The following is a 25573-nucleotide window of genomic DNA, read 5'->3' on the forward strand; positions in this document are numbered from 1 at the left end:
TTGTATGTACTGTTTACACTAATGTTGATTGTATGTCTTGTTATAATGGTAGTAACGTGATTTACTGTCCCTTCATAAAGAGCTAAACCCACTAAAGCAGGGGTCGCCAAGTCCAGTCCTGGAGGACCACCGTGGCTGCAGGTTTTTGTTCTGTTTTTAAGTGGATTCCAGGGCTAATTAAGTTATGTGTTATTTCCCAAGTTCTGTGTTTTGGGAACCATATAGAAATTAGAAAACTAAGTTTGGTATAAAAAAAAAAAAAAAAAAACTATACACATATATACTCATCAAAAAAAGAAACGTCCCTTTTTCAGGACTGTGTATTTCAACAATAATGTTTTAAAAATCCAAATAACTTTCCAGATCTTCATTGTAAAGGGTTTAAACAATGTTTTCCATGCATGTTCAATTAACCCTAATCAATTAATTAACATGCACCTGTGGAATGGTCGTTAAGACCTTAACAGCTTACAGAAAGTAGGCATTTAAGGTCACAGTTCTAAAACGCAGGGCACTAAAGAGACTTGTCTACCGACTGTGAAAGATGCCCAGGGTCCCTGCTCATCTGCGTGAACGTGCATTAGGCATGCTGCAGGGAGGCATGAGGACTGCTGAATAAATTGCCATTTCCGCACTGTGAGACGCCTAAGACAGCGCTACAGGGAGACAGGAAGGACAGCTGATCATCCTCGCAGTGGAAGACCACGTGTAACAACACCTGCACAGGATCGGTACATCCGAATATCACACCTGCGTGACAGGTACAGGATGGCCACAACAACTGCCCGAGTCACACCAGGAACACACAATCCCTCCATCAGTGCTCAGACTGTCCACAATAGGCTGAGAGAGGCTGGACTGAGGGCTTGTAGGCCTGTTGTAAGGCAGCTCCTTACCAGACATCACCAGCAACAACGCCGCCTATGGGCACAAACCCACCTTCGCTGGACCAGACAGGAGTGGCAAAAAGTGCTCTTCACTGATGAGTCACGGTTTGTCTCACCGGGGTGATGGACGGATTCGTGTTTATCGTCGAAGGAATTGAGCACGTCTGGGACCTGTTGGATCGCAGGGTGAGGGCTAGGGCCATTCCCCCCAGAAATGTCCAGGAACTTGCAGGTGCCTTGGTGGAAGAGTGGGGTAACATCTCACAGCAAGAACTGACAAATCTGGTCCAGTCCATGAGGAGGAGATGCACTGCAGTACTTCAAGCAGCTGGTGGCCACACCACATACTGACTGGTACTTTTGATTTTGAGCCTCCCTTCATTCAGGGACACATTGTGAAACATTTTTAGTTTATGTCTTATGGTGTTGACTCTTTTAGTGTTCATACAAATATTTACACATTAAGTTTACTGAAAGTAAAAACAGTTGAAAGTCAGAGGACGTTTCTTTTTTTGCTGAGTATATATTAAAATGTACCAAGCCGTTATATGGGAATAATGTATTTTTTTTCTTTTTAACAAGTTTCATCTTGATTTTCATTCTACTTTTCTAGGTGTTCTAATTGTTTAATTAATCCATTATTTTCTAATTAGTGGCTCTGATGCTAAAGTAGTTTTAGCCTTTGATTTTTCCGTGTTGTTTGCCTGCGTGTCCGCTCTGTTCATTTTTAATTGTCATTAATAAGATACAACGAAGGGGGTAAACTGCAAAGAGAAAGGGGAAAATATAATGAAATCAACAAAAGAGAGTTAAGTATTTAAATCGATAGCAAAAGCAGAAATATTTCTAAATGTCTTATAAATGTAAAAATCACACTGCTGTGCTTTTCTCAATGTCGAATAAAAGAAACAAAATAGCAGCTAATTAAATGAGATCAGCGTAATCAGGTGGTGTCACTGATTAGGAATCTGGTTGGAACAAAAACCTGCAGCCACAATGGGCCCCCAGGACCGAGGTTGGGAAACACTCAGCTAGTCTGAGTAGAAGTCACATAATATGACATCAGCTTAAGAGGGCGCATGGGGACGCATTATTTGCATAGTCAGCCTCCTATGATTATTCCAAGCATGGTTGCTGCCTGTGTGGACTTTGTATACTTTTCTCACTGTTATATATTTTATATATATTTGGTACTGTGTCTCTCCGGAAAATCCTTGGGTACCGTTGGTTTGACTGTGTGTCGAATGAGCGGTTGCTCATGGAGTCCCGAATGAGGTACATGACCTGCTTTGTGAAGCAGCACTACGTTTTTCTGAGGGTGATCCCGCTCGTAAGATCCTCATTGTTGGGGACCCGAGTGGCTGGACCAGGCCAAGGGGTAACCCACGTAACACCTGGCTACAGCAGATACAGGGTAATTTCAGGAGGGTGGGACTGGACTGCGTGTCTTCCTGGGGGGTTGCAAACCACGATCCAGAGTTGTTTCATCATGTAGTGGGTGCGGCAATGCACCGAACCAGTGCATGCTCCCCAACTTGACTATATATTTTATCTTTACTATTCTTTATATCTGTATTGCCTTCCACTGTACTGAACCTACTGATTGAAGGACGCTAAGTTAGTAGCGTCACAAACGCACAACCGGGTCTCTGTACTTTCTGGGTGTTTTGACAAATGCGACAATACCAAAAACGTATGTGTGTGAGTGAGTGTGTGCGTGTGTGTGTGTGTGTGTTACACTAGCTGACCATTCTGAATTGTTACTATGTGGATGTGCCAGTAAAAGATCTTTGTCCAAGACTGGTTAATGCTTTGCGCCGGACATACAACATGCTGTGGATAGGCCCCAAACCTAAGCAAACCTGAAGTGGTTTGAGTGGATTTGAGAATGCCAAGTAAAAATATGGCCACATTTTTTTAAAAAATAAATAAAGATACCAGAACCTATTTATTTCCATAAATGTACTCACCACTGCTTCACTCACTAAGAGCCCACTTTCACATCTAAGCCTGGTATCATGAACAAACTGTTGTCATCCACCAAACTTCTCTGGAAAAAAATCAACCTTTACAATTTCATTCTCATGTATACAAAAACTTTTGAATTATGCCATTTAAAAAAAAAAATCACAGTTTGTTTATTGGTGCAGAAGACAGCACCAAATAAATATCTCTGGTTAATACTCTTTAAATCTACTGAGGTATTGTTCAGTTCCATTTTTATATACATGATACTGGCACTTGATTATTTTCAAAGTCACTAAAAAAATAGATCACAACAGTCGACAGACATCCTTAGATATGAAGAAGGTCCCTTAGGTTTCTTTAAGTTGTTTACGATTGTTCCATGCAAGAAAAACTCCTGGCAGTGTTCCGGTGCAAAAAGTTAAGTGCAACGTTGATCTGCTCACCAGTGAGTTCTAAATGTTTATTCTACGCACAGAGCAGGAATCCAACAAGCACAGGAACGACATTAATAATCAGCAACCACAATGTCACCACCAATCCAGCTGAGCTTGAGCAAGGATCTAAAAAAGGGAAGAATACACAGCGTTAGCGTACCTGCATGAAGGACACAGAGAAAAAAATAAAACTTTTAAAAAGTTGTTGGACTCTGACTTGGCTGAAATGCACATGTGAACAGTTGCTAAATAAAGTATGCATTCACACCATTTGTATCCCTGAATTTGGTGTAAATCGTTTTCAGGTATTCGCTGTCGGTTATGTGTTAGCATGGCTTATTTTCCTTTTTTGTGTTTTCTTTGTTTAAAATATTATTTTCATGTGGTTATTATACTGGGATTGGCTCCAGCAGACCCCCATAACCCTGTATTCGGATTCAGCAGGTTAGAAAATGGATGGATGGATGGTTGGTTATTATATTTCTGCATTGTGTAAACTTTGCTCTATTTAATTATTAGTTATTATCCATTTGGCAGACAATGTGGCATAGTGGTTAACTCTTTGGACTTTAAACCCTGAGTTTGTATGTTTAGATGTCACTATTGACACCATGTGTGTGACCATCAGCAAGTCACTTCACGTGCCCCTGCTCCATTTGGAAAAAAAAACAAACGAAAAGTAACCCGTTTTATTTCAAATGTTTGGTTGCCTTGGTTAAAGGTGTTAGCCAAATACAGGTGCATCTCAATAAATTAGAATATCATCGAAAAGTTAAATTATTTCAGTAATTCAATTCAAAAAGTCAATCTCATATGCTATATAGATTCATTACACATAGAGCAGGAGTCCTCAGTCACGGTCCTGGAGAGCCGCAGTGGCTGCACTTCTGCTTCACTTTAGTGATTTTGAGCCCTTATTGCTTCATTTTGTCTTAAACAGCTATTTGAATTGCTCCTTATTATCAATAACATGCAAATGACAAGAGAGAGCAGCATTTCTCCATTTAGCTTATTTCCATTTACACCTGTGTGTATTTATCTGCACTATTGGGTTTAATTAAATACATGGAAGAAAAATGAAGAGAAAAAAGTGAAGGACTGAGAATTACTCGTCCATTTTAGCCTTTAAATCATTTGCATGATAGAAAGGGAAATAAAATCTAGGATATGAGAATGACCTGACATAGCAGAGTTAATTTAATTTCATAGCTTGTTAGTGCTTTATTGGCAAGAATTGCTTTCTAATTAAGCAACCAGGTCAGAACAAAAACCTGCAGCCACTGTGGCTCTCCAGGACTGGGACTGAGGACCCCTGACATAGAGTGATATATTTCAAGCATTTATTTCTTTTCATTTTGCTTATTATGGCCTACAGGTAATGAAAACTCATTAAAGTAGTGTATGAGGAAGTCGGGAGTGACAGAGAAGTATGTAAGAGTGGTACAGGATATGTACGAGGGAAGTGTGACAGTGGTGAGGTCTGCGGTAGGAGTGACGGAGGTGGGATTACATCAGATATTGGCTCTGAGCCCTTTCTTATTTCCAGTGGTGATGGACAGGTTGACAGACGAGATTAGACAGGAGTCCCCATGAACTGTGATGTTTGCTGATGAAATTGTGATCTGTGGCGATAGTAGGGAGCAGGGTGAGGAGGCCCTGGAGAGGTGGAGATCTGCTCTAGGGAGGAGAGGAATGAAGGTCAGCAGGACCACCACGACAGAATACATGTGTGTGAATGAGAAGGAGGTCAGTGGAATGGTGAGGATATGCAAGGAGTAGGGTTGACGAAGGTGGATGAGTTTAAATACTTGGGATCAACAGTACAGAGTAATGGGGATTGTGGAAGAGAGGTGAAGAAGAGAGTGCAGGCAGGGTGGAGTGGGTGAAGAAGAGTGTCAGGAGTGATTTGTGACAGACGGGTATCAGCAAGAGTGACAGGGAAGGTCTACAGGACGGTAGTGAGACCAGCTTTGTTATATGGGCTGGAGACGGTGGCACAGGAGACAGAGTTAAAGATGCTAAGATTTGCATTGGGTGTGACGAGGATGAAAAGGATTAGAAATGAGGACATCAGAGGGTCAGCTCAAGTTGGACAGTTGGGAGACAAAGTCAGAGAGGCGAGATTGCGTTGGTTTGGACATGTACAGAGGAGAGATGCTGGGTATATTGGGAGAAGGATGCTAAGGATGGAGCTGCCAGGGAAAAGGAAAAGAGGAAGGCCTATTTATGGATGTGGTGAGAGAGGAAGAAGAAGAAGAAGAAGAAGAAGAAGAAGAAGAAGAAGAAGAAGAAGAAGAAGAAGAAGAAGAAGAAGAAGAAGAAGAAGAAGAAGAAGAAGAAGAAGAAGAAGAAGAAGAAGAAGAAGAAGAAGAAGAAGAAGAAGAAGAAGAAGAAGAAGAAGAAGAAGAAGAAGAAGAAGAAGAAGAAGAAGAAGAAGAAGAAGAAGAAGAAGAAGAAGAAGAAGAAACACAGCTATACTTCTGGTAATATAAAAACCCAAAATGAAAAAAACTGTGTCAGTTTCACTTTATTCCCAATCCTCACACCTCTGCATCTACATCTGCTGCTTTGTACTGTACATGGACAAATGGAGCTCTTCTGTGCCCACCCTCTCTATGGTGCTCTGAGCAGCCCTATTTGCATGTCTCTTGTCACGACTTTTTAGCCAGACTGTTACAATATTTTGTCTCTTAACACAAGTAACACAGTTGCATATTTGACTTCCTCCAATAATTGTTAAAAGATTAATTCAAAATAAATGTGCTACGTTGATTATCCATTCTTCTAATTAGGAAGCTCAATTCACATGCTAAACATAAATTTAAATTCAAAATTAAAGTAAAACCCGATACATAAACAATGAATGATTCTCACAAACGCACAATATTTTACAGATCTTTGCCTAGGGGGGAACCATTTTGTAGTATGTTGCAGGCATCCCAATTGGTCAGATGGTGTCTTTACAAGCAGATTTTGTACTGCTTGAACTGTCATCTCGGGTAAACCCAAACCATTTCCAAGCAACAAAGTTAACCCTGTCTGTTATAAATAGTTTCTCTTCTGATCCTCACTCAACTTGTTTTTACGCACACCACTGCCTGGCAACATGAGCAGAGATGGCGCAGTCATACTTTGTAGACTTTATTTAATGTTCAGAGGCAGTTGTGGAGAATCAAATAAAAGTGATCAACGTTGCAATATTGACTCCTAGATATTGATTTTATCTTAAACTAGCTGAATACCACTTTGCTATGGGATAGCAACCAGAAAAATGTGTTCCAAAATATACAGAGTGACAGTATACGTCCTGTAAAGGTCATACGGCAAGATTCAGCACATAAACGAAACAAAGTAGGTTACTAATTATTTCTTGAAATGGTTTACTTAAATATAAGCTGTTTTAAGTATAAAAGATTTAAACAGTCATAGGTTGCGGGTCTGGAAATTTCAGAGTGGTACTGAGGCTTGGTGCTGTAGGGGTCGGCGGTCCATGTCATGTTATCCACCAGTTATTAGAGACTTGGCTAACAATGTCAACCCGTATCTGAGCGGCCAGAGAGGTGGTGCCGTGCACAAGGTAGGCAAGCGAGGAGAAGAGGCACGAACTGTCACCGCTCATCCACACCACGCAGTGAGGGACCACTACTTGGTCAATATTAATCCTTTCTTCCTTGGTCATAGTTTTACGGGCTTATTTAAAGAGGTATAAAATTAATAGAAGAATGTATGACAGTATGAAAAAGAATAAAATAACAAAAAGTATGAAAATCAAAATCCTCAAAAAAAAAAAAAATTGATTTAATATCCATCCATCCATCCATTATCCACCCTGCTATATCTTAACTACAGGGTTACGGGGGTCTGCTGGAGCCAATCCCAGCCAACACAGGGCGCAAGGCAGGAAACAAACCCCAGGCAGGGTGCCAGTCCACTGCAGGGCGCGCACACGCACACGCATGCACACACACACACACACACACACACACACACACACACACACACACACACACACCAAGCACACACTAGGGACAATTTTGGATCGCCAATGCACCTAACCTGCATGTCTATGGACTGTGGGAGAAAACCAGAGCACCCGGAGGAAACCCACGCAGACACGGGGAGAACATCCTCGCAGGGAGGACCCGGGAAGCGAACCCAGGTCTCCTAACTGTGAGGCAGCAGCGCTCCCCACTGCGCCACCATGCCACCCTTGCTTTAAAATACCTTGGAATAACCAAACTAAATTATTTTAAAAAAATAAATAAATGGCAAATTATAAACACTTTGTGGAAACTCGAAAATATCAAAACAAAACTTGTACTCTTCAGAAAAATGAAAATATTTTTAATTTACTTTAAAGAAATTTATTTTAAAAAGAAATGGAGTAAATGGGTCTAAAAACTATAAGAAATTTCACACTTGTACCATGAAATTTTTAAAACTGTTTCTTAGCGAACACCTATGGCCCAAGGGTAACCTACATTCCAAATTTATATATATATATATATATATATATATATATATATATATATATATATATATATATATATATATATATATATATATATATATATATATATCGAAATGAAAACATGATAATCTCCACCCTAGTAATAATTTATGTATAACTTGTTCTCCTGTGTTTTTGTAGGTGGAGCCCACCAAGAGGCAGGGCCAAACTGACATCACAGCTGAAGGACCACCCTAGGCCTATACATTGGAGAAGACAGGGAGCGGATACATTAGTGGTTCGTTGATTGTCATCTGAAGAGTGTATTAGCGGCAGTGGCGCCTAAATGTGCTATTATTCCAGGGCAATATTTGAGACCGATCTATCCCAACAGAATAACTTGTTTTATCAGTTATGTTCATATAATAGCTAGAAAGCATTTCAATCATGCCAGTTAGCACAGAGATAAATGGCACATTTTTTAAAATGTCCCCATGCTATTAAGTATCATCCTTGTTTTTGTGCTTCTGTGTCTGTGTGCATCTAAACTTCCCCTTGGTATTAATAAAACTGATCTAATCTAATAATGCTGCAGAGTGTAAGCCACAAAATTGTACTAAGAGAAGACAAGAAACTGTTTAACGAATTTTTACTTCCAGGGTCTTTTTTCTTTTTCAAAGCTATTTTTGTGAGGTAGCTCAGTAAAACATTTTAGCACTGTAACACTTAGTCTAGTGGTTTGGTACACTGCTGATGTTGAACTTAATGTTAATGCGCAAGATGCTATCACATTGCAAATACGTCTATGCATCTACCAGTTTGCGCCAAAGAAAAACAGAAATGTCATGTGGTTCTGGTGAGCATAAGTACAAGGACAATGCTGATGACATTGTTTTTTACCTTACAGAAGAGATTATAAGTGCATAGAGATGTTAAATATGGTTAGATCTGATGGATACACAATGGGGGTCAATATAAACCATTCATGAAAAGTGGAATGAAGAGTGGGCCATGGATGTCACCAACAGAAGAGTAATAATAAACTGGCTCACTCTACCACTTAGCAGAGGCGAGATGCATAAAGCAGCATAACTGGCTTCACATTGAAGCAACAAACTTCTTTCCAGAGGCATTTAGACCACTGGTGTAAGTATACTGACATACAGCTTTATCAAAAAGAATTAAATTTGAAGTTGCTCTATTATAAATACAAGTATTTTGCAAAATGTATAGTGAAAACTTAAAGAACTATCATACTGTACTTGCTCTATCACTGGTCAAAATGTCTTTTAATTGGCTTCCTACCTAGAGGTATGCTTCTGGATGCATTTGCTGGTGGAGGATCACGTTCAGGAGGGCATGTTCTACAGAAGTCAAAACAGGAAGGGCAAACAAGACTTCCTGTATATACCCAATCACTCATTTGAATATTAATATTTAATATTTGTCCTGCACGACTGCATAGATATGGAGTACCGTGAACCCAAACAGTAAGGCCGTGCGCTGAGCAGGAGATCTAAAGGAAAAAAAAAAAAATCAATGACCATTTGCATCCTGGTAAGAGATTATCATTTATTATCAATGAATGTAGTAGTGAAAATTCTTATTCTAATACAAGAATTAAACATAGCGCCAATAACATTATGAAACCTGTATAATGTATAGTACTTCAAAATCACAGGGGGGTTGAGACCATCCCAACACATGTTTATATGTTCATTTTTATATATACAGTATATAAGTTATACCTTGTAGCAGCCACTTCCCCAGTCAGGATAAATTATTCTTCTTGTACACTGCTCCATCACAAATGGTGTTCTCTGATGCAAGCAGATGGATTCTGGGCTATAGGTTTCAGCAGCATAATTTCTGGATGGGTCTAAAATGAGTAAAATAACTTTTCAGAACACCTTACAAACCATAAAACTAACATTCAATTAATTACGTGAGGCAGTTACATCTTGCCTGAAGAAGGTGCCTGAGTTGCCTCAAAAGCCTACATATTGTAATCTCTTTAGTTAGCCAATAAAAGGGGTCATTTTGCTTGACTTCTCACTACATTCATAATGGCTAACATGGTACAACATCCTAGTACTAATTACATGAGGAATTAATTCTATTATTTGTTAAAACAAACAGTTCACAAGTGTTGTGGAGTACAAAATCTGCAAATTTTGGTTTATATTTCCACTATATTTTGTTCAAGACAAGACAACAGATGAACTACATTCAGGACAAATCAAAGCATGTCTTCTTCCCAGTTATATGTCACTTTTAAACAGATGTTCCAACAAAGAAAGAAAGACATGCTGGTGGCTCAAGCTATCAATTACTTTATAACCTGAGAAAGGATGGACATCTAATTATTTTACAGCCTGGGAAAGGAAAACCTGCCGTTACCTCAGACAACATAAAAAAATGTTATTGTTTGGGAATACGGACAGTGAATTCATTCATCATATTGACAGCCAGCCAATCAGAATATCTTACAATCACATTTTGCAAAACCCCCCAGTAGAACTGTAGAATAAATATGCTTTGTCTGAGGAGCAATATAGTAAGGAAGGAGGGAGGAAGAAGAAGGGACGAAGACGTCAGAAGAGAACAGAGCAACAGCCACGTGCGGCTGTTTCCATCTGGTCTTCAGAAAAGCATCATGAGTAACTACGAGTGCTAGATCACAAGCCGCCTGCAACATTTATACTTGTCATCTTTAAACTTTTTGTAAGCTTTATCTAAAAACTATATATATCCAGAATTTACTATCAGTCCAATTTTATATTATTCTTTGTTCTACTGGTATTACTATTTCTGCAATACCAGACTGCTTTTTAACTTTCTATGCTTTGTCTTAATGTCTATAGAGTGATTGAAGTAGTAAAGTAGATTTCTTTGAGCACCTGGTGCAGCCGTAGGCTTGCCATTACCTCTGTGCTGCGAGATTTATTAAGGCTAAGGGTGAGAGCGCCACCCCATATTAAGGAATAGTACATAAAGTAAGACAATCTTGGCTGATAAATGACCTATAGGTCAAGTCTTTGTATGTATAAATGTATTCTTGTAGACCAAAAGTAATATTTAGGTCTGAGATATCATTAAAACACTGCACAGTGGAACTTCGGGTCACAAACGTCTCGGACCATATGCAAATCGGGTTACGACCAAAAAGTTTGCCAAACTTTTGCATCTGTTCATGACCACACACTCGGGTGACGAACAAGCCAGTTTCCCTCCCGGTTCGTACGCGCTGATGATTTCCTCACGTGTTCAGTCTCTCCCTTTGCATTCCCTGTGTAGCTAGCTAGCGAGCGAGAGAGAGAGAGAGAGAGAGAGAGAGAGCACGAGATAGAGAGCATGAGAAGGCAGTTAAAGAAGGCAGTAAGGCCGAGAAGGCAGTTAAAGAATGAACTGGGCTTGTTTTTAAAGAGATTGCAAGGTTATTTTTCTCTGTTCAAGGTTTTCTCAATGTTATTCAATGTTTTTACATTTAGTTAACTATTACACTGTGCATTCTATGGTATAATTAACTATTTCTGTGCTTAAATATCTTTACATACAGCTCGTACGGTCCGGAATGGATTAATTGTATTTACATGCAGTCCTATGGGAGAAATTACTTCGGGTAATGACCAAATCGGGTTGCGACCAGAGTTTTGGAACGAATTACGGTCGTGACCCGATGTTCCACTGTATGTTGTTTGTGCCGATAGTAAGTCTCTTGAAGTGCTGAGAGAGTGACAGGCTGTGTTATTCCTAGGGCACTTGTGTGGTTTAAAGTGCTAGAGTTTAACCAGTGTGTGTGTCATTCATAGGGGGCACTGTTCAGTTTCTGTGTGTATGCGTATAGCTATGTATATGTGTGTTATGGGTGCAACAGTAGACCAACCCGGTAACGAGCTTGACGACCACACTTACCCTTGAAGAAAACAGGTAAAGATTAAGTAGAGGAAAATATACTACAATAATACAGCAAGTTAGTTAAAACAATATTGTAGAAATTGTAAAAAAAAATATTAAATTATCTAAATGCAGCACCTAATAGAACATATTGAAAGACTTTTCATTTTTTTATTTTCGGGAAATGTCATTATTAGTTTCATAAAAGTTGAATTACATAGGAGTAAACATGAACATGAACGTTTTACATTTAACAAAACAAAAACAGCTACTAAAAGTTTAGACACAAGACAGTACAATGTAAACATATTTTTCTATTATCTGAAATCTGTTAAATTTGAAAAGTCAATATTAGAGAAAATATAAAATGGTACCTAATTCTAAATGCTTTTTATACTTAATTCTGCTGTAGATAGTTGCTATGGAGAAGTTTTAGATGCATTCTATTGCATTTCAAACAAAACTACTATTTGCAGTGCAATACACCAAGCATTTTAAATACAAGCTTAACTAACCTGGTTGATTTTCCACAATTCTACAGTCAGAAGTTCTTTGAAATGCCCCACTTAGATGCCAGCTAAATTCCTGAGTGAATGGGCAGTAATCGGCTATCTCCACTGAGCCACCATAGTAAGGCAAATCTTGAGCTGCTACACCGGGGATGCTATCAAAATACTAAAAATGAACACAAACATAAATTATTGCTGTCAGTATGTTTTATGTTATGGAGAGCAGTGCAGAATTTAACAGAACGCAAATGTGAATGGAGAACATTTCCCTTTTACAAGTATCAGTCTATAGCAAAGCTAGAAAAGAGAATGAAGAATTGCGCAATACCTGATACTCCTGTGGTATCCTCCTCGAATATTTCTGCAGATTGCACACTGCCACAGCCATCTGGTCTTGCCTGCATGTTAACTGCAAAGGAGTGGATCTCAGTGCGTCACAATAGGGTACAAGTTTTTGGTTTCTGTACAAGGAAGAACAAATAAAACTTTGTAATTAAAAAATATCATAAGACAGACCAAGTAGCGTAAAGTAAATGGGTTTATAATGTTTCATTTAATTGCAAAGAAATTTTTCTTATTTGAGGATTTTCAAAACCTGCTTTTCGAATGTTTAGTATTGTCTTTCCAAACAATAATAATGAATTTTTCATTAATTACTGTACAAGCTTGTTGAACACCTTTATTCAGGGTAACTTGCAACAACAGGTAACATCACAATTATTCTTACAACAGAGATTATTAAAATATGCACTGCATGCAACAAAATTCTGTTCATTTACAACAATTTAACACTAGATAGTGCGGGCTACCTATTTGCTTGAATATGCAAAATGAAGATATAAGCACTGTGCTTTTTAAACTAATTAGTAACTGGCAAAACACAGTGAATGGATTGGAACTGTGCATTTTACTCAATGGGCAAAGCAATTAAAATCTGAAACTTCTAACTCTACTGTCTAAAACCTGATATATCACCAGAATTTTACTGGAAATTCAAATGCTGTAATGTAGGTAATGACCAAATAGACATCATTCCCATTCAATAAGAAAGACTCGTCAGTTCTCTGAATAGTGCAAACTTTTAAAAGTACAACTTAAGGCCCTCCAAAAGTAAAGATAGTCTCCAAATACCATGTGCATCCTCACATTTCATAGTAGATGACTGTCTACTAAAATTTAGAACAGTGTAATATTACATGTCCAGTATAATGTTTCATTTCTCTCTAAGACAAACTCAGTTCTGCAATGGCATTTTATTTTCCCCCAAGTGTTTCTATACTCAGCAAAAAAAGAAACGTCCCTTTTCCAGGACTGTGTATTTCAACAATAATGTTTTAAAAATCCAAATAACTTTCCAGATCTTCATTGTAAAGGGTTTAAACAATGTTTTCCATGCATGTTCAATTAACCCATAATCAATTAATTAACATGCACCTGTGGAATGGTCGTTAAGACCTTAACAGCTTACAGAAAGTAGGCATTTAAGGTCACAGTTCTAAAAACGCAGGACACTAAAGAGACTTGTCTACCGACTGTGAAAGATGCCCAGGGTCCCTGCTCATCTGCGTGAACGTGCATTAGGCATGCTGCAGGGAGGCATGAGGACTGCTGAATAAATTGCCATGTCCGCACTGTGAGACGCCTAAGACAGCGCTACAGGGAGACAGGAAGGACAGCTGATCATCCTCGCAGTGGAAGACCACGTGTAACAACACCTGCACAGGATCGGTACATCCGAATATCACACCTGCGTGACAGGTACAGGATGGCCACAACAACTGCCCGAGTCACACCAGGAACACACAATCCCTCCATCAGTGCTCAGACTGTCCGCAATAGGCTGAGAGAGGCTGGACTGAGGGCTTGTAGGCCTGTTGTAAGGCAGCTCCTTACCAGACATCACCAGCAACAACGCCTATGGGCACAAACCCACCTTCGCTGGACCAGACAGGAGTGGCAAAAAGTGCTCTTCACTGATGAGTCACGGTTTTGTCTCACCAGGGGTGATGGACGGATTCGTGTTTATCGTCGAAGGAATTGAGCACGTCTGGGACCTGTTGGATCGCAGGGTGAGGGCTAGGGCCATTCCCCCCAGAAATGTCCAGGAACTTGCAGGTGCCTTGGTGGAAGAGTGGGGTAACATCTCACAGCAAGAACTGACAAATCTGGTCCAGTCCATGAGGAGGAGATGCACTGCAGTACTTCAAGCAGCTGGTGGCCACACCACATACTGACTGGTACTTTTGATTTTGAGCCTCCCTTCATTCAGGGACACATTGTGAAACATTTTTAGTTTATGTCTTATGCTGTTGACTCTTTTAGTGTTCATACAAATATTTACACATTAAGTTTACTGAAAGTAAAAACAGTTGAAAGTCAGAGGACGTTTCTTTTTTTGCTGAGTATATATGTTTAGTTGTCCAATACAACTAAATACTGAATACTGTTAAGGATTTAAAAATACATTTTCAAATACCTAAGGCATTAATCAACAAATACTGCCAAAAATCAAGAAACTTTATTGTTTAATGACTTGCTTTTGTTGTTGCTGATCTATCCAGAACTTGCAGCTCTTCATTACAAAGTCACAGCCCATTCCTCTTCCCCAATCCAGCTGTTCTGCCATACTATAATTAGCTTTGTACCATCTGTAAAAATAAATAATTACAAACCATTTGGTTGCAGAAAAAGAAACATTGTAGTCTATAACAGCAGTCATGAGTCTAAAAAAGAAATAACGCATCGCCAACAACAGAAGTTTGAAGGAAACTGAGCTCTAGCAAACGCAGAATTCCAGGAGATGTACAAAATATTGAAAGCAAAGCACACAGTAAATAACTCATTGATGTTACTATAAGAAGGCCTGGCCAAACAATACAAGTTAGTATATTTATCTTTTTTAATCATATTACTTTATTTCAGTTTAAGGATTAATAACTTATTAGGAAACCTTTGCAACATAAAATAAGCAAAGGGTTCAACATCCTCAAAAACTAAAGCTGTTCATTTTTCTTTTGTAGTGTCTTTGTCTTATACATGAATAATAATAATAAAACATTTTATTTATATAGCGCCTTTCCCATGCTCAGAGCACTTCGAATAGTTGCCCGATAATCATTTAATTATTGCCTATTTTTAATTTAACAATTTCAACAATAAAAAATACACCTTAATAATGTACATTTACTTACCCAGTGTCCTCCATAATCGCTAGTGTTATTCTAGAAAATACCCTGTTCTGTGTATGTGATCCTGTCATTGCTTCATTCTGAAAAAGAGGAGGCTTCCGTAAGTCAAAGTTTAAGTATCCTCATAAGTGATATTTTTATTTGTGAAAAAACGTAATTGTTAAATAAGATTGAAATGTCAAATTCATTTTTTTAATGTTATACATCAGGATAGGGTTTGGATCCCCATGACATTAAATTAGATTAAGCTGGTATGTGAATGCTATTACACAACAGTCAGTGGCTTGACGTTTATATTATTTAATACAGAAATAAAGAGAAAATAGTAGGATGAATAATGAAGGAAGGAATTAAACTAAAGGAAAGCAAGAATAGATAGATAGATAGACGGATAGATACTTTATTAATCCCAATGGGAAATTCACATACTCCAGCAGCAGCATACTGATAAAAAACAATATTAAATTAAAGAGTGATAACAATGAAGGTATAACAGACAATAACTTTGTATAATGTTAACGTTTAACCCCCCGGGTGGAATTGAAGAGTCGCATAGTGTGGAGTCTCCTCAGTCTGACAGTGGAGCAGGATGGTGACAGCAGTCTGTCTCTGAAGCTACTCCTCTGTCTGGAGATGATCCTGTTCAGTGGATTCTCCATGATTGACAGGAGCCTGCTCAGCGCCCGTCGCTCTGCCACCGATGTCAGACTGTCCAGCTCCATGCCTACAATAGAGCCTGCCTTCCTCACCAGGTTGTCCAGGCGTGAGGCGTCCATCTTCTTTATGCTGCCTCCCCAGCACACCACCGCGTAGAAGAGGGTACTCGCCACAACCGTCTGATAGAACATCTGCAGCATCTTATTGCAGATGTTGAAAGATGCCAGCCTTCTAATGAAGTATAGTCGGCTCTGTCCTCTCTTCCACAGAGCATCAGTGTTGGCAGTCCAGTCCAATTTATCATCCAGCTGCACTCCCAGGTATTTATAGGTCTGTACCCTCTGCACAGTCACCTCTGATGATCACGGGGTCCATGAGGGGCCTGGTCCTCCTAAAATCCACCACCAGCTCCTTAGTTTTGCTGGTGTTCAGGTGTAAGTGGTTTGAGTCGCACCATTTAACAAAGTCCTTGATTAGGTTCCTATACTCCCCCTCCTGCCCACTCCTGATGCAGCCCACCATAGCAGTGTCGTCAGAGAACTTTTGCACGTAGCAGGACTCCGAGTTGTATTGGAATTCTGATGTATGTTGGCTGAACAGGACCGGAGAAAGTCCAGTCCCCTTTGGCGCTCCTGTGCTGCTGACCACAATGTCAGACCTGCAGTTCCCGAGACGCACATCCTGAGGTCTGTCTATAAGATAGTCCACAATCCATGCCACCAGTTATGAATCTACTCCCATCTCTGTCAGCTTTGTTGAATGAAAACAGGAATCATTCACTTTATCCCATTCCACATTTGTAGTGATCACATGTGTAACAAAATGTTACCATATTTTGGTTACCTCAAGTAATCTTTTTTCCCAGTGATTAAGTTCTGTACCCATTCCACCTTGGTTCTCAAGTTCCATTCCCTCTAGGATAGGGCAAGCAAAATGCTTCCTAGCTTCCTCCTAAACAGAAAGTAAATAAAACCGTACCTTAATATGTGGTCCCACAAAATTTATTAATATAAATTAATTATATTAATTTAGTTAATATAAGAAAGGCATAGTACAGTACTACTAGAGTTAATATACAAGAAATCCTCCAGGCTTAAAGCATTAACATATAAAAAAAAAAAAAGAAATATTAAAAAAAAAAAATCACATTTTGCACTTTATTTTCAGAGGTTAATTCACAAATATTTCCTCAAAAACAGCAACCCTGAAATAAAAGATGAATGTTTATTGCACTGCCCTATCATACAAATTTACAAGACTTACAACAACATGTGGAGTTACAAGAAGGTACACATCATGACGCAATCTCTTGTTACCACTGACATCCCAGAGTCTTGTAGCACTGCGTACTACTTTGTCACTCCATTGATATAATCCTAGACTGAAAAAGAAAAACACCATAAACTTTAAGTATTAAAATAAAAAATCTAAGCATCAATTTGTATTTATTATATATAAAAGTTCTTTATCAATTAATTTCCCACATTTGATTTCAAACATACCATTAATGCATTTGTTTCTTTCAATCTGGATAAAGACAGTTGACTTGTTAACCAGTCTCAACTATCTAGCAACCTGATGAATATACACAGAACATAGAAAACAATTCTAGATAATAATTACCGAACAACATCAGTTCTGTGTTTAGTATTTTTGTCATTTAATTCCTTATGTGAACTTCAGCAAAAGTGAGACGTTCCACATGCCTTGTAAGATATTCACTAGTAAAATATTCTAGGATGAGCAATTTCTTTCCACAGCCACTAAAATTCTTTCAGTTATACTTAAAAGGTTGGGAACACCTAAAAAGTGAGTAGTAGCATATATTAAAAAGTATTATTTAAAAAAAAAATGGTACTATTGTTTTACTGTCCTGATGACTTTAAAACATATCCAGTGCTGTTTTTATTGCAATTTGCACTGTACGCCCCCTTAAATAATTAAAAACTTTGTGAGGACACTCCATAAATAGCATTGTATATAAAGACTAAATATTTATTTGTGTTTGGAAAAAATAATCAGAACTTTTGTAGGAATAATTACCACTAGATACAGATATAAGTTGTTGGTGCCAATGTGAACTTTGTGGCAAAAGAAAAATGATTGTCATACAGTAGCATGAGTCTACTATAATTTTTAGTCAGTCAGTCAGTCTCCAGCCCGCTATATCTTAACACAGGGTCACAGGGGTCTGCTGGAGCCAATCCTAGCCAGCACTGGGCGCAAGGCAGGAACAAACCCCAGGCAGGGTGCCAGCCCACCGCAAAACTATAATTTTTATATTTTTAAAAATTCTTTATAAACTAAATTTCCCCTTGGAACAAATAAAGTATTATCTATCTAAATGCATTTTAAAATACCTTTCGTTAAATGGTGGCAATCCATTGGCATTTCTCCGAGTTAAAGGCTTTCCATCATTACTGTGATAAAAAGCAAAAAGACCAGCAGAGAAACCCTGGAATCATAAGATCAGATTTTAAAATTATGAATCAAAAACAACAATAAATGGGGAAAGTAACTTAGATATTCACATCATATCACTGTTGCATAGCTTACATGGTGCATGATTGCAATTTATTTATTGTTAGAAAATGGGTTCGTAAATTTAGTTTTCAAGTGTTAGTGTTTCCTGCTATTAATCCACAACTAAAAATTGCTATAAACTTGAAAGGAAAAAACAAGCAATTTTCTACCTTGCCAATTTTGATATGTATATGATTATAAACATATAATGAACACAACAGCACAATACAATCGGCAAATTAATTTATAATATACTAAGGGGGCTTTGCCCCGTGCTGGCTTCATTCGCCATCCCCTCCCCCCACCTGCGCTCCGCACCGTTGTGAAAAGGGGGGATGAACGCACCCCTAGGAGACGCGGTCGCGCCTCCGAAACCACTCTTAAACGGTGATACATTGGGAAACAAGTAACAGTTGTTTATTTTTTTACCTCCACTTTGCTCAATCAGCTGCTGGCTTGCTGCTGATGCTGCCATGCCACGTGATCTGCATTTTGTGCGGTGCGTCGAATGTTTAAAAGCCTGTACAGCACCAGAATATTCAGTTGTTGTAACTATGACGTGACTGGTCCCTGTCGTGAGAAGTGAAAGAGTCTCTCTGTCTCTCTTCAAAAGATCACATCTTGTCGCAAAAAAAAAGTCTCATATCGTCGCAAGATTTTTTTTTATAATAGATAACAGTGCATAGTAAGTATACTGTATATATATAATTCACTAAGGCAAGACACCCATGGAAAGCACGCCGGAAGGGGCGTGGATTCACTAAGCCGCAGACAAGTAAGACACCTATGGCGCACGCAGGGAGGAGCCATGCCCACCAACTCCAAGACCATTGGATACGACGACAACTCGCAGAGCCACGCCCACCAACTCGAACGCGACGACACAGAAAGAATGACGTAATTTATATTCGTCTGTCGTAGAGGCCTCATATACCTTCGAGCCACCGTGACTGTTCATAGAGGCATGTTTCTTGCGGAGGTGAGTCGCCATATGCAGCGTGTAAAACGGTTTGCGAGGGGTATCCCATGGGATCCTTAAACCAATCCTTTACAACTGAGGTTAGAACACAATGAAGTAAGCAGTCTTTAAAAAACGAGTTTTCGGTTATGACGCACGACCACGTGACCATAGCAAACTGTTTTACACGCTACATACAGCAATTCGCATCCGCGACAAACATGCGTCTTCTTCACTCATGGACAATTATATGTTGCTCTCTCCAGAGTTCCATCTTTTTATTCACTTTCTGTTGTATCCTCAAACCCTCCCTTTTTAGACAACCGTGTCTTTCCAGAAGTGTTCAACCATCAATAAGATGAGATTCAGCATGTGTATACCCGGCGCAGAGAGGCGTGGGTAGGCCGTTGAACCCCATTCGGGCTGCAAACCGTGGAATTCCCACTAAGTGCGACTCATACGCTCCCACTGGTTACGTCCCTACCCTTTGTACACACCCCCCTCCCACCTTGCTACTACTGTGGTCGGGTGTCTTGGTGGATTATATATAGAAAAGCGCCAAAACCGCACAGAGCAATGAAACGTCTATGTGAGTCACAGGTGCTTCTGGACTGTGCAAAGATGACAACGACTCAAGTGACGAGTTGGAGGTGGGCACATGAGCAGTCAGTGCATACTGAACGAGAAATCAGCAGACTAGCATGACGGAGGGAGCTGAATAGACGTCCTTCTCCTCTCCTCCAATTCCACACTTCGCGCCTGAGCGCTGTGCACTTCCATCTGGCAAGAGAAGGCGCGATGGCTGTCCGCCAGTTTTCAGTCACGGACGATTGCGTGTTGGTTCGTTCCGTGCTTTGTTACAATGTTGCTTTTCTTGCTGATTTATTACATTACCGATTTTTCAAATGTTAATTTTCTCCCTGTGCTTAAAAATCATTAAAAAAACGGCCTGATTATGCGGCGTATGGTACGCCGCAGGTTGGCTAGTTTCTTATAATTCAATATCACTCTGATCACTCTGGAGGAATTTTAGCCCACTGTTCCCTGTAGAACTGCCTTAATTCAGAAATTTTGGTAGGTTTTCGATCATGAATTACTCTCAATTCAAGAGAGGACATAAGCAATATCATTAGTGCCTTCCATTCTTCATAGTTTTTATGAGGCTTTAATCAGTACTGCAAAACCATTTGCACAAGCTTGAAGGCCTTTCCCCATGCTATCACCTAGCTATCCAGTTCTGTACTTTCTGTTCAATAAATCTTGAGATAATGACAAACCAATCCAGCCCAGTAATCTTTCCACAACAAAGCAGTTATGTCAGGAAAAGAGCACAAATTTTAAATATAATCTTAGTACTCTATTAAAGGAGTTGCACCTTTACAGACAGCAAATCAACTAAGGCTACATCCACACTACTACATTTTCATTTAAAAAGTCTATTTTTAAACAAAAATCATCTCAGCCCACAATGATATTTTCACATTGTTTTACAAAATGATCTTCTTCGCCCACACTAAAAACATCGAAAATGCATATGACATAGTTGTTCACCTACACATGGCATGAGCATCAGCAGAAACAGGAAGAGGAGGTGTCGTCCATGCTAGGCATTCATTTGCAGCTTATTTTTACACATGGACGACAGCAAAAGGTGGACTTGTTATTAAATGTAATGCACGAGTATAAGGCACGCAGAGCGGCTAAGGAAAAGTAATGAGCAGGATCCAATCGGGGAACTGCCACGTAATAAGCTTGGAGAAATCAGAGTGTCATTACATTCTGCTTTTTCAAAACTTTGTTTTCACCCATCCACACTGTAACATTGAGAAAGCGTTTTAAAAAATAATATGCCCTGGAGAGTGTTTTTAACAGGCTCTGTTTATGGGGATTGAAAACAAAGGGCGAAAATGGAGAGTAATGTATCCTATATAGAAATGTCTATGCGTGGAAGTATGTGTGTATCTGTCCGGCCCAAAAGTGAGAGGTGGAGTCGGGGTAAGGGCTCCAACTCTGAGGAAACAGAAACTCTCTTATCTGCTAATAACACAAGCGAGACAAGCATGTTGGCAAAATGAAACCTCAGAAGAAAGACAAAGTCGCATAGCCACTAACATCGGCAAAATGGTATCCATTTTACGTTCCCTCCCACCGCTAATGCACAAGCGAGGCGAGCACGTCGGCAAAATGAGACTTCTGAAGAAAGACATTGTCGCTTAGCCGCCAACATCGGCAAAATGGTATCCCCTTTTACTTTTCCTCCCAACACTATCGCACAAGTGATGCGAGCACATCGGCAAAACGAATCCTCCTAAGACAGAGATGCCCAGAGTAGTTCCTTTAAATTACTTGACATCTCTACATTTCAGTTTCTTCCTGACAATTTCAATAGTTTCTAGGACCCTGGGCTTTTTACAGCTTGGGCTTACATGGCTAGAGTGCTTATAAACAAACATGTAGTGGTCTGACGTAGCCTTAATTCACAATGGTGCTCCTCCACACCATTTTTTGAGCATCCAAAAGCAATTTTCATCATAAGAGATTAACTTCACTGTCTCTCTCACACACACATACACATATCTAGTGACATACAGGTAGCAGATGGCAAGGCCACATGAATAACTGCACTGACTGATCATATTGGTTCAGCTGAACACTATAATTAGACGACAGCTTAAAATATTATTCTGCCTCAAGCAATATTCAGGCATAAATTCTGAAAAATAATTTGAATTTGTCTGGCTCCTTGACAGTGATATACTGATTTTGGTTATTCAGAATGAGTTTGGAATGGAAACTTCAAAATGGCAATCAAAATACACTTTAAATCAAAACTGCCCTATCAAGAAGTTTGTACAAACATTTATCTCTTTGTTATCCCAATGGGAAAAATGAGTAATGGTATAACATGAAATCAAGAAATGAAAGTCAATTAAGGATTATTTGAAATCCTTGAGATACGAGTGCCCCAACATAGTTTGTTGAGATACGAGTCGTCACTAGGTCGATTTTCTGCCATGCGTTACGAGCCAAAATTCGAAGTACGAGCCATCAAAGAGCTTGTCGGCGCACATTCCGAGGAACTGACGACAGAGGAGTTGACTACAGACGCAGCAACATACCGAGGTTCTGCAGGAGATTGGTACCGCAGAGGAGCCAGAGGCGGAAGAGGTTATCTCTTCAAGTTAGAGAAAAGAAGTGTTGGCAATGTGGGAAAAAGTTTCTGACTTTATTGAAAATAAACAACCTGAAAAAGTTGCAACTGGTCGTGCAGCGGTGCTATTTAATGAAACTCATTTCAGAAACATCCTAAAAGGGGAGGAAGAAACAAAGCTCCTTGGACAGGTTTCTATTGAAACGCCCTACGAATGAAAGTGACGAAAGCGTGGCAAAAAAGAAAAAAAAAATAGTGAAGAAGAAAATTAAGTTAAGCAAAAGTGAAGTGAAAGAAAAAACATTACAATATGCTAATCGGCTCCGCCAACATCTGTTTATTTCTTTAGATTCTCTATTATGTATTACGTTTTATTTTGTTTGTATATAATATTTGTTCATTATAAATACAATTTTTCTTATGTTGAAAACATTTAACAAAAAATTGGGGTGGTTTTTTGGGGCTGGCACAAGCTAATCTCATTTCAATTAATTTCAATGGGGAAAATTGATTTGAGATACGAGCATTTTGACTTGTTAATTAAAGCACATGTTAATTCACATAGAAATCCATCATAACACAGCTTTAAGCAAGCATTTCCATGAGTTCAATGACATTCTCAAAGTAATCTTTTAATACAAACATTATTATACTGTTCAAGTGTGCTAGGGAAACTTTTGATACATACGTTCTGCAACACTTTAGTTTTCTTACCAATGCATGGATAATTTCATGTTTCACTGTGGATAACATGCCTATAAATTCCTGAGTCTGAGTAGAAATCATATTTGGGCAAAGATTGGCATATCCTGCAACTGGTCTATTTAAAGAGAACAGAAAATAACAAACATAAGATATATAACATAAGAAAGATTATTTTGTAACTTCTTAACAGAATAGACTCCTCAAAAAAAAAATGAACACATTAAAAAAAAAAATCTGATTGCCATTTTCCAAAAATGTGCAGTTTCTGAGTTAAGGCATACAATTTTATTATTAATAAACTAATGTTACTTTTAATGCAGTTTGCAAGTTCATATTTGTATTATTTTATCAAAATCATCAGCTTGAATACTACTAAACAGACTGGCTTTTCAGATTCTTCCACTACTATTCCATACCTGTCTAATGTACCTTCCAGTTGACAGTAAGCAGCATAAGCCACAATATTTTCTTGTCCACACCTTTCTGTTGTTATGCCACTCACATACAGTACAAAGTCAGCATCCAAAATGCCTACACCATCCGGTTGACCTCTTGGCCCCCAGTACTTTCCATTATCGGCACACACCATACATTGCTGGAAAACAAAAAATGTGCATTCCTCAGCTGTATCATTTTTATAATAGTATCAAGTCAAGTCAAGTTGGGCAGCATGCACTGGTACAGTGAGTTGCTGCACCCACTACATGACGAAACAACTCGGGATCCCAGTTGGTAACCCCCCAGGCAGACACGCGGTCCAGTCCCACCCTCCGGAAATGACCCTCTATTTGCTGCAGCCATGTGTTACATGGGCGACCACTTGGGCTGGTCCAGCCACTCGGGTCCCCAACAATGAGGATCTTACGAGCGCCACATGGCCGTAGTGCCGTAACTGACGTTCCCTCACAATGCAGGTCATGTGCCTCATCCGGGGCTCCATGAGCAACACAAAGTCAAACCAGCAGTACCCAAGGATTCTCCGAAGAGACACAGTATTGATGGTGTTCAGTCTTTGTCTCAGGTCACTGGATAGCGTCCATGTCTTGCAACCATAGAGCAAGATAGGAAGCACCAGGACTCTAAAGACTTGGACCTTCGTCCTTTTGCAGATATCGGGAGCGCAACACACCCCTTTTCCAGCGACCTCATGACTCCCCCATCCTAATCTGTCTACTGACTTCATATGAAGAGTCACCAGAGTCATGAATGTCACTGCCATGGTAAGTAAACCTCTCGACGAGGTTGACACTCTCTCTGCAAACAGACAAACTGCTGATGGCCATGCCCAAGAGGCCATTAAAAGGCCTGATCTTTGGTTTTTATCAGGACACTCACAAGCCCAGACACTCAGACCCCTCACTCAGTCTCTCGAGTGCCCCGATCAGAGCTTCCATTGACTCCACGAAGATCACAGCATTGTCAGCAATGTCAAGATCTGTGAATCTTTCCTCACAAACAGATGCCCCACAGCCACTGGACCCCACGACCTTGCCCAACACCCAGTCCATACAAGCATTGAACAGAGTAGGAGCAGAACACACCCCTGACGAACCCCAGAATCAACTGGGAAAAATGCAGCGGTCCTGCCTCCACTCTGCACAGGACTCACAGTACCAGTGTACAGGCCGGCCATGATATCCAGCAACCTCGAGGGGATCCCGCGAACCCTCAGGATGTCCCACAGGGCAGCTCGATCAACTGAGTAGAGTGCTTTATGAAATTCGACTGCAAAGAAACTCTGCCAATATACATTAATTTAACATTAACATCAATTTAACTAATTTAACATTAACAGAGCAAGATACAGAGGACAGGAAGCTATAGAAAAAGATGATCAACTGTGGCAACCCCTAATGTGAGCAGTCGAAAGAAGATTTTTAATTAGTATTCCAAGTAAATGTAATTTATTATTGAATGCATAAATGAGAATCTCACTGTCATTAATTGTATTAAATCAGTAAGTTGTAAACATGCCTGATAAACAAACGAGCTGTTAAAATATGTTTAAACTGACCTGTAGATGTTCCTTTGGTACAACAATTGGTCCGCAATAAGTGTTTTCAGCACAAGCACCCTGGCAATATCTGTGAGGATCATCTTTCTTCCTCAGATACAGATTAGTAGCACATTGTCTGCATTAAAATAATTAAAAAATGCAGAAAATATTAGGGACAAAAATAGCATTACAAATAAAATGGTCTTTGTTGGACTTTGGGAAATAATCAATATTGTACTTGTAATAAATA

At 39.4% G+C, this 25573-nt stretch overlaps 1 protein-coding gene across 1 annotated transcript in view; it reads right to left on the reverse strand.

Annotated features, from left to right (window-relative positions):
- Positions 1-3142: 3142 nt before the first annotated feature.
- lmln (leishmanolysin-like (metallopeptidase M8 family)) overlaps positions 3143-25573 on the reverse strand; it is a 37465-nt gene continuing 15034 nt past the window's right edge. Inside the window, exons 5-17 of the mRNA XM_039755379.1 lie at positions 25342-25459; positions 23744-23922; positions 23337-23442; positions 18351-18445; positions 17254-17371; positions 16834-16941; positions 15337-15413; positions 14683-14793; positions 12474-12606; positions 12152-12311; positions 9488-9618; positions 9045-9255; positions 3143-3415 (exon numbers count right to left, since the gene is read on the reverse strand). Of these exons, the coding sequence (XP_039611313.1) occupies positions 3321-3415; positions 9045-9255; positions 9488-9618; positions 12152-12311; positions 12474-12606; positions 14683-14793; positions 15337-15413; positions 16834-16941; positions 17254-17371; positions 18351-18445; positions 23337-23442; positions 23744-23922; positions 25342-25459 (1642 nt within the window). The 3' untranslated portion in view covers positions 3143-3320. The remainder of the gene's footprint in view (positions 3416-9044; positions 9256-9487; positions 9619-12151; positions 12312-12473; positions 12607-14682; positions 14794-15336; positions 15414-16833; positions 16942-17253; positions 17372-18350; positions 18446-23336; positions 23443-23743; positions 23923-25341; positions 25460-25573) is intronic.

This window comes from Polypterus senegalus, chromosome 6, assembly GCF_016835505.1.
Source record: "Polypterus senegalus isolate Bchr_013 chromosome 6, ASM1683550v1, whole genome shotgun sequence".
Lineage (NCBI taxonomy): Eukaryota > Metazoa > Chordata > Cladistia > Polypteriformes > Polypteridae > Polypterus > Polypterus senegalus.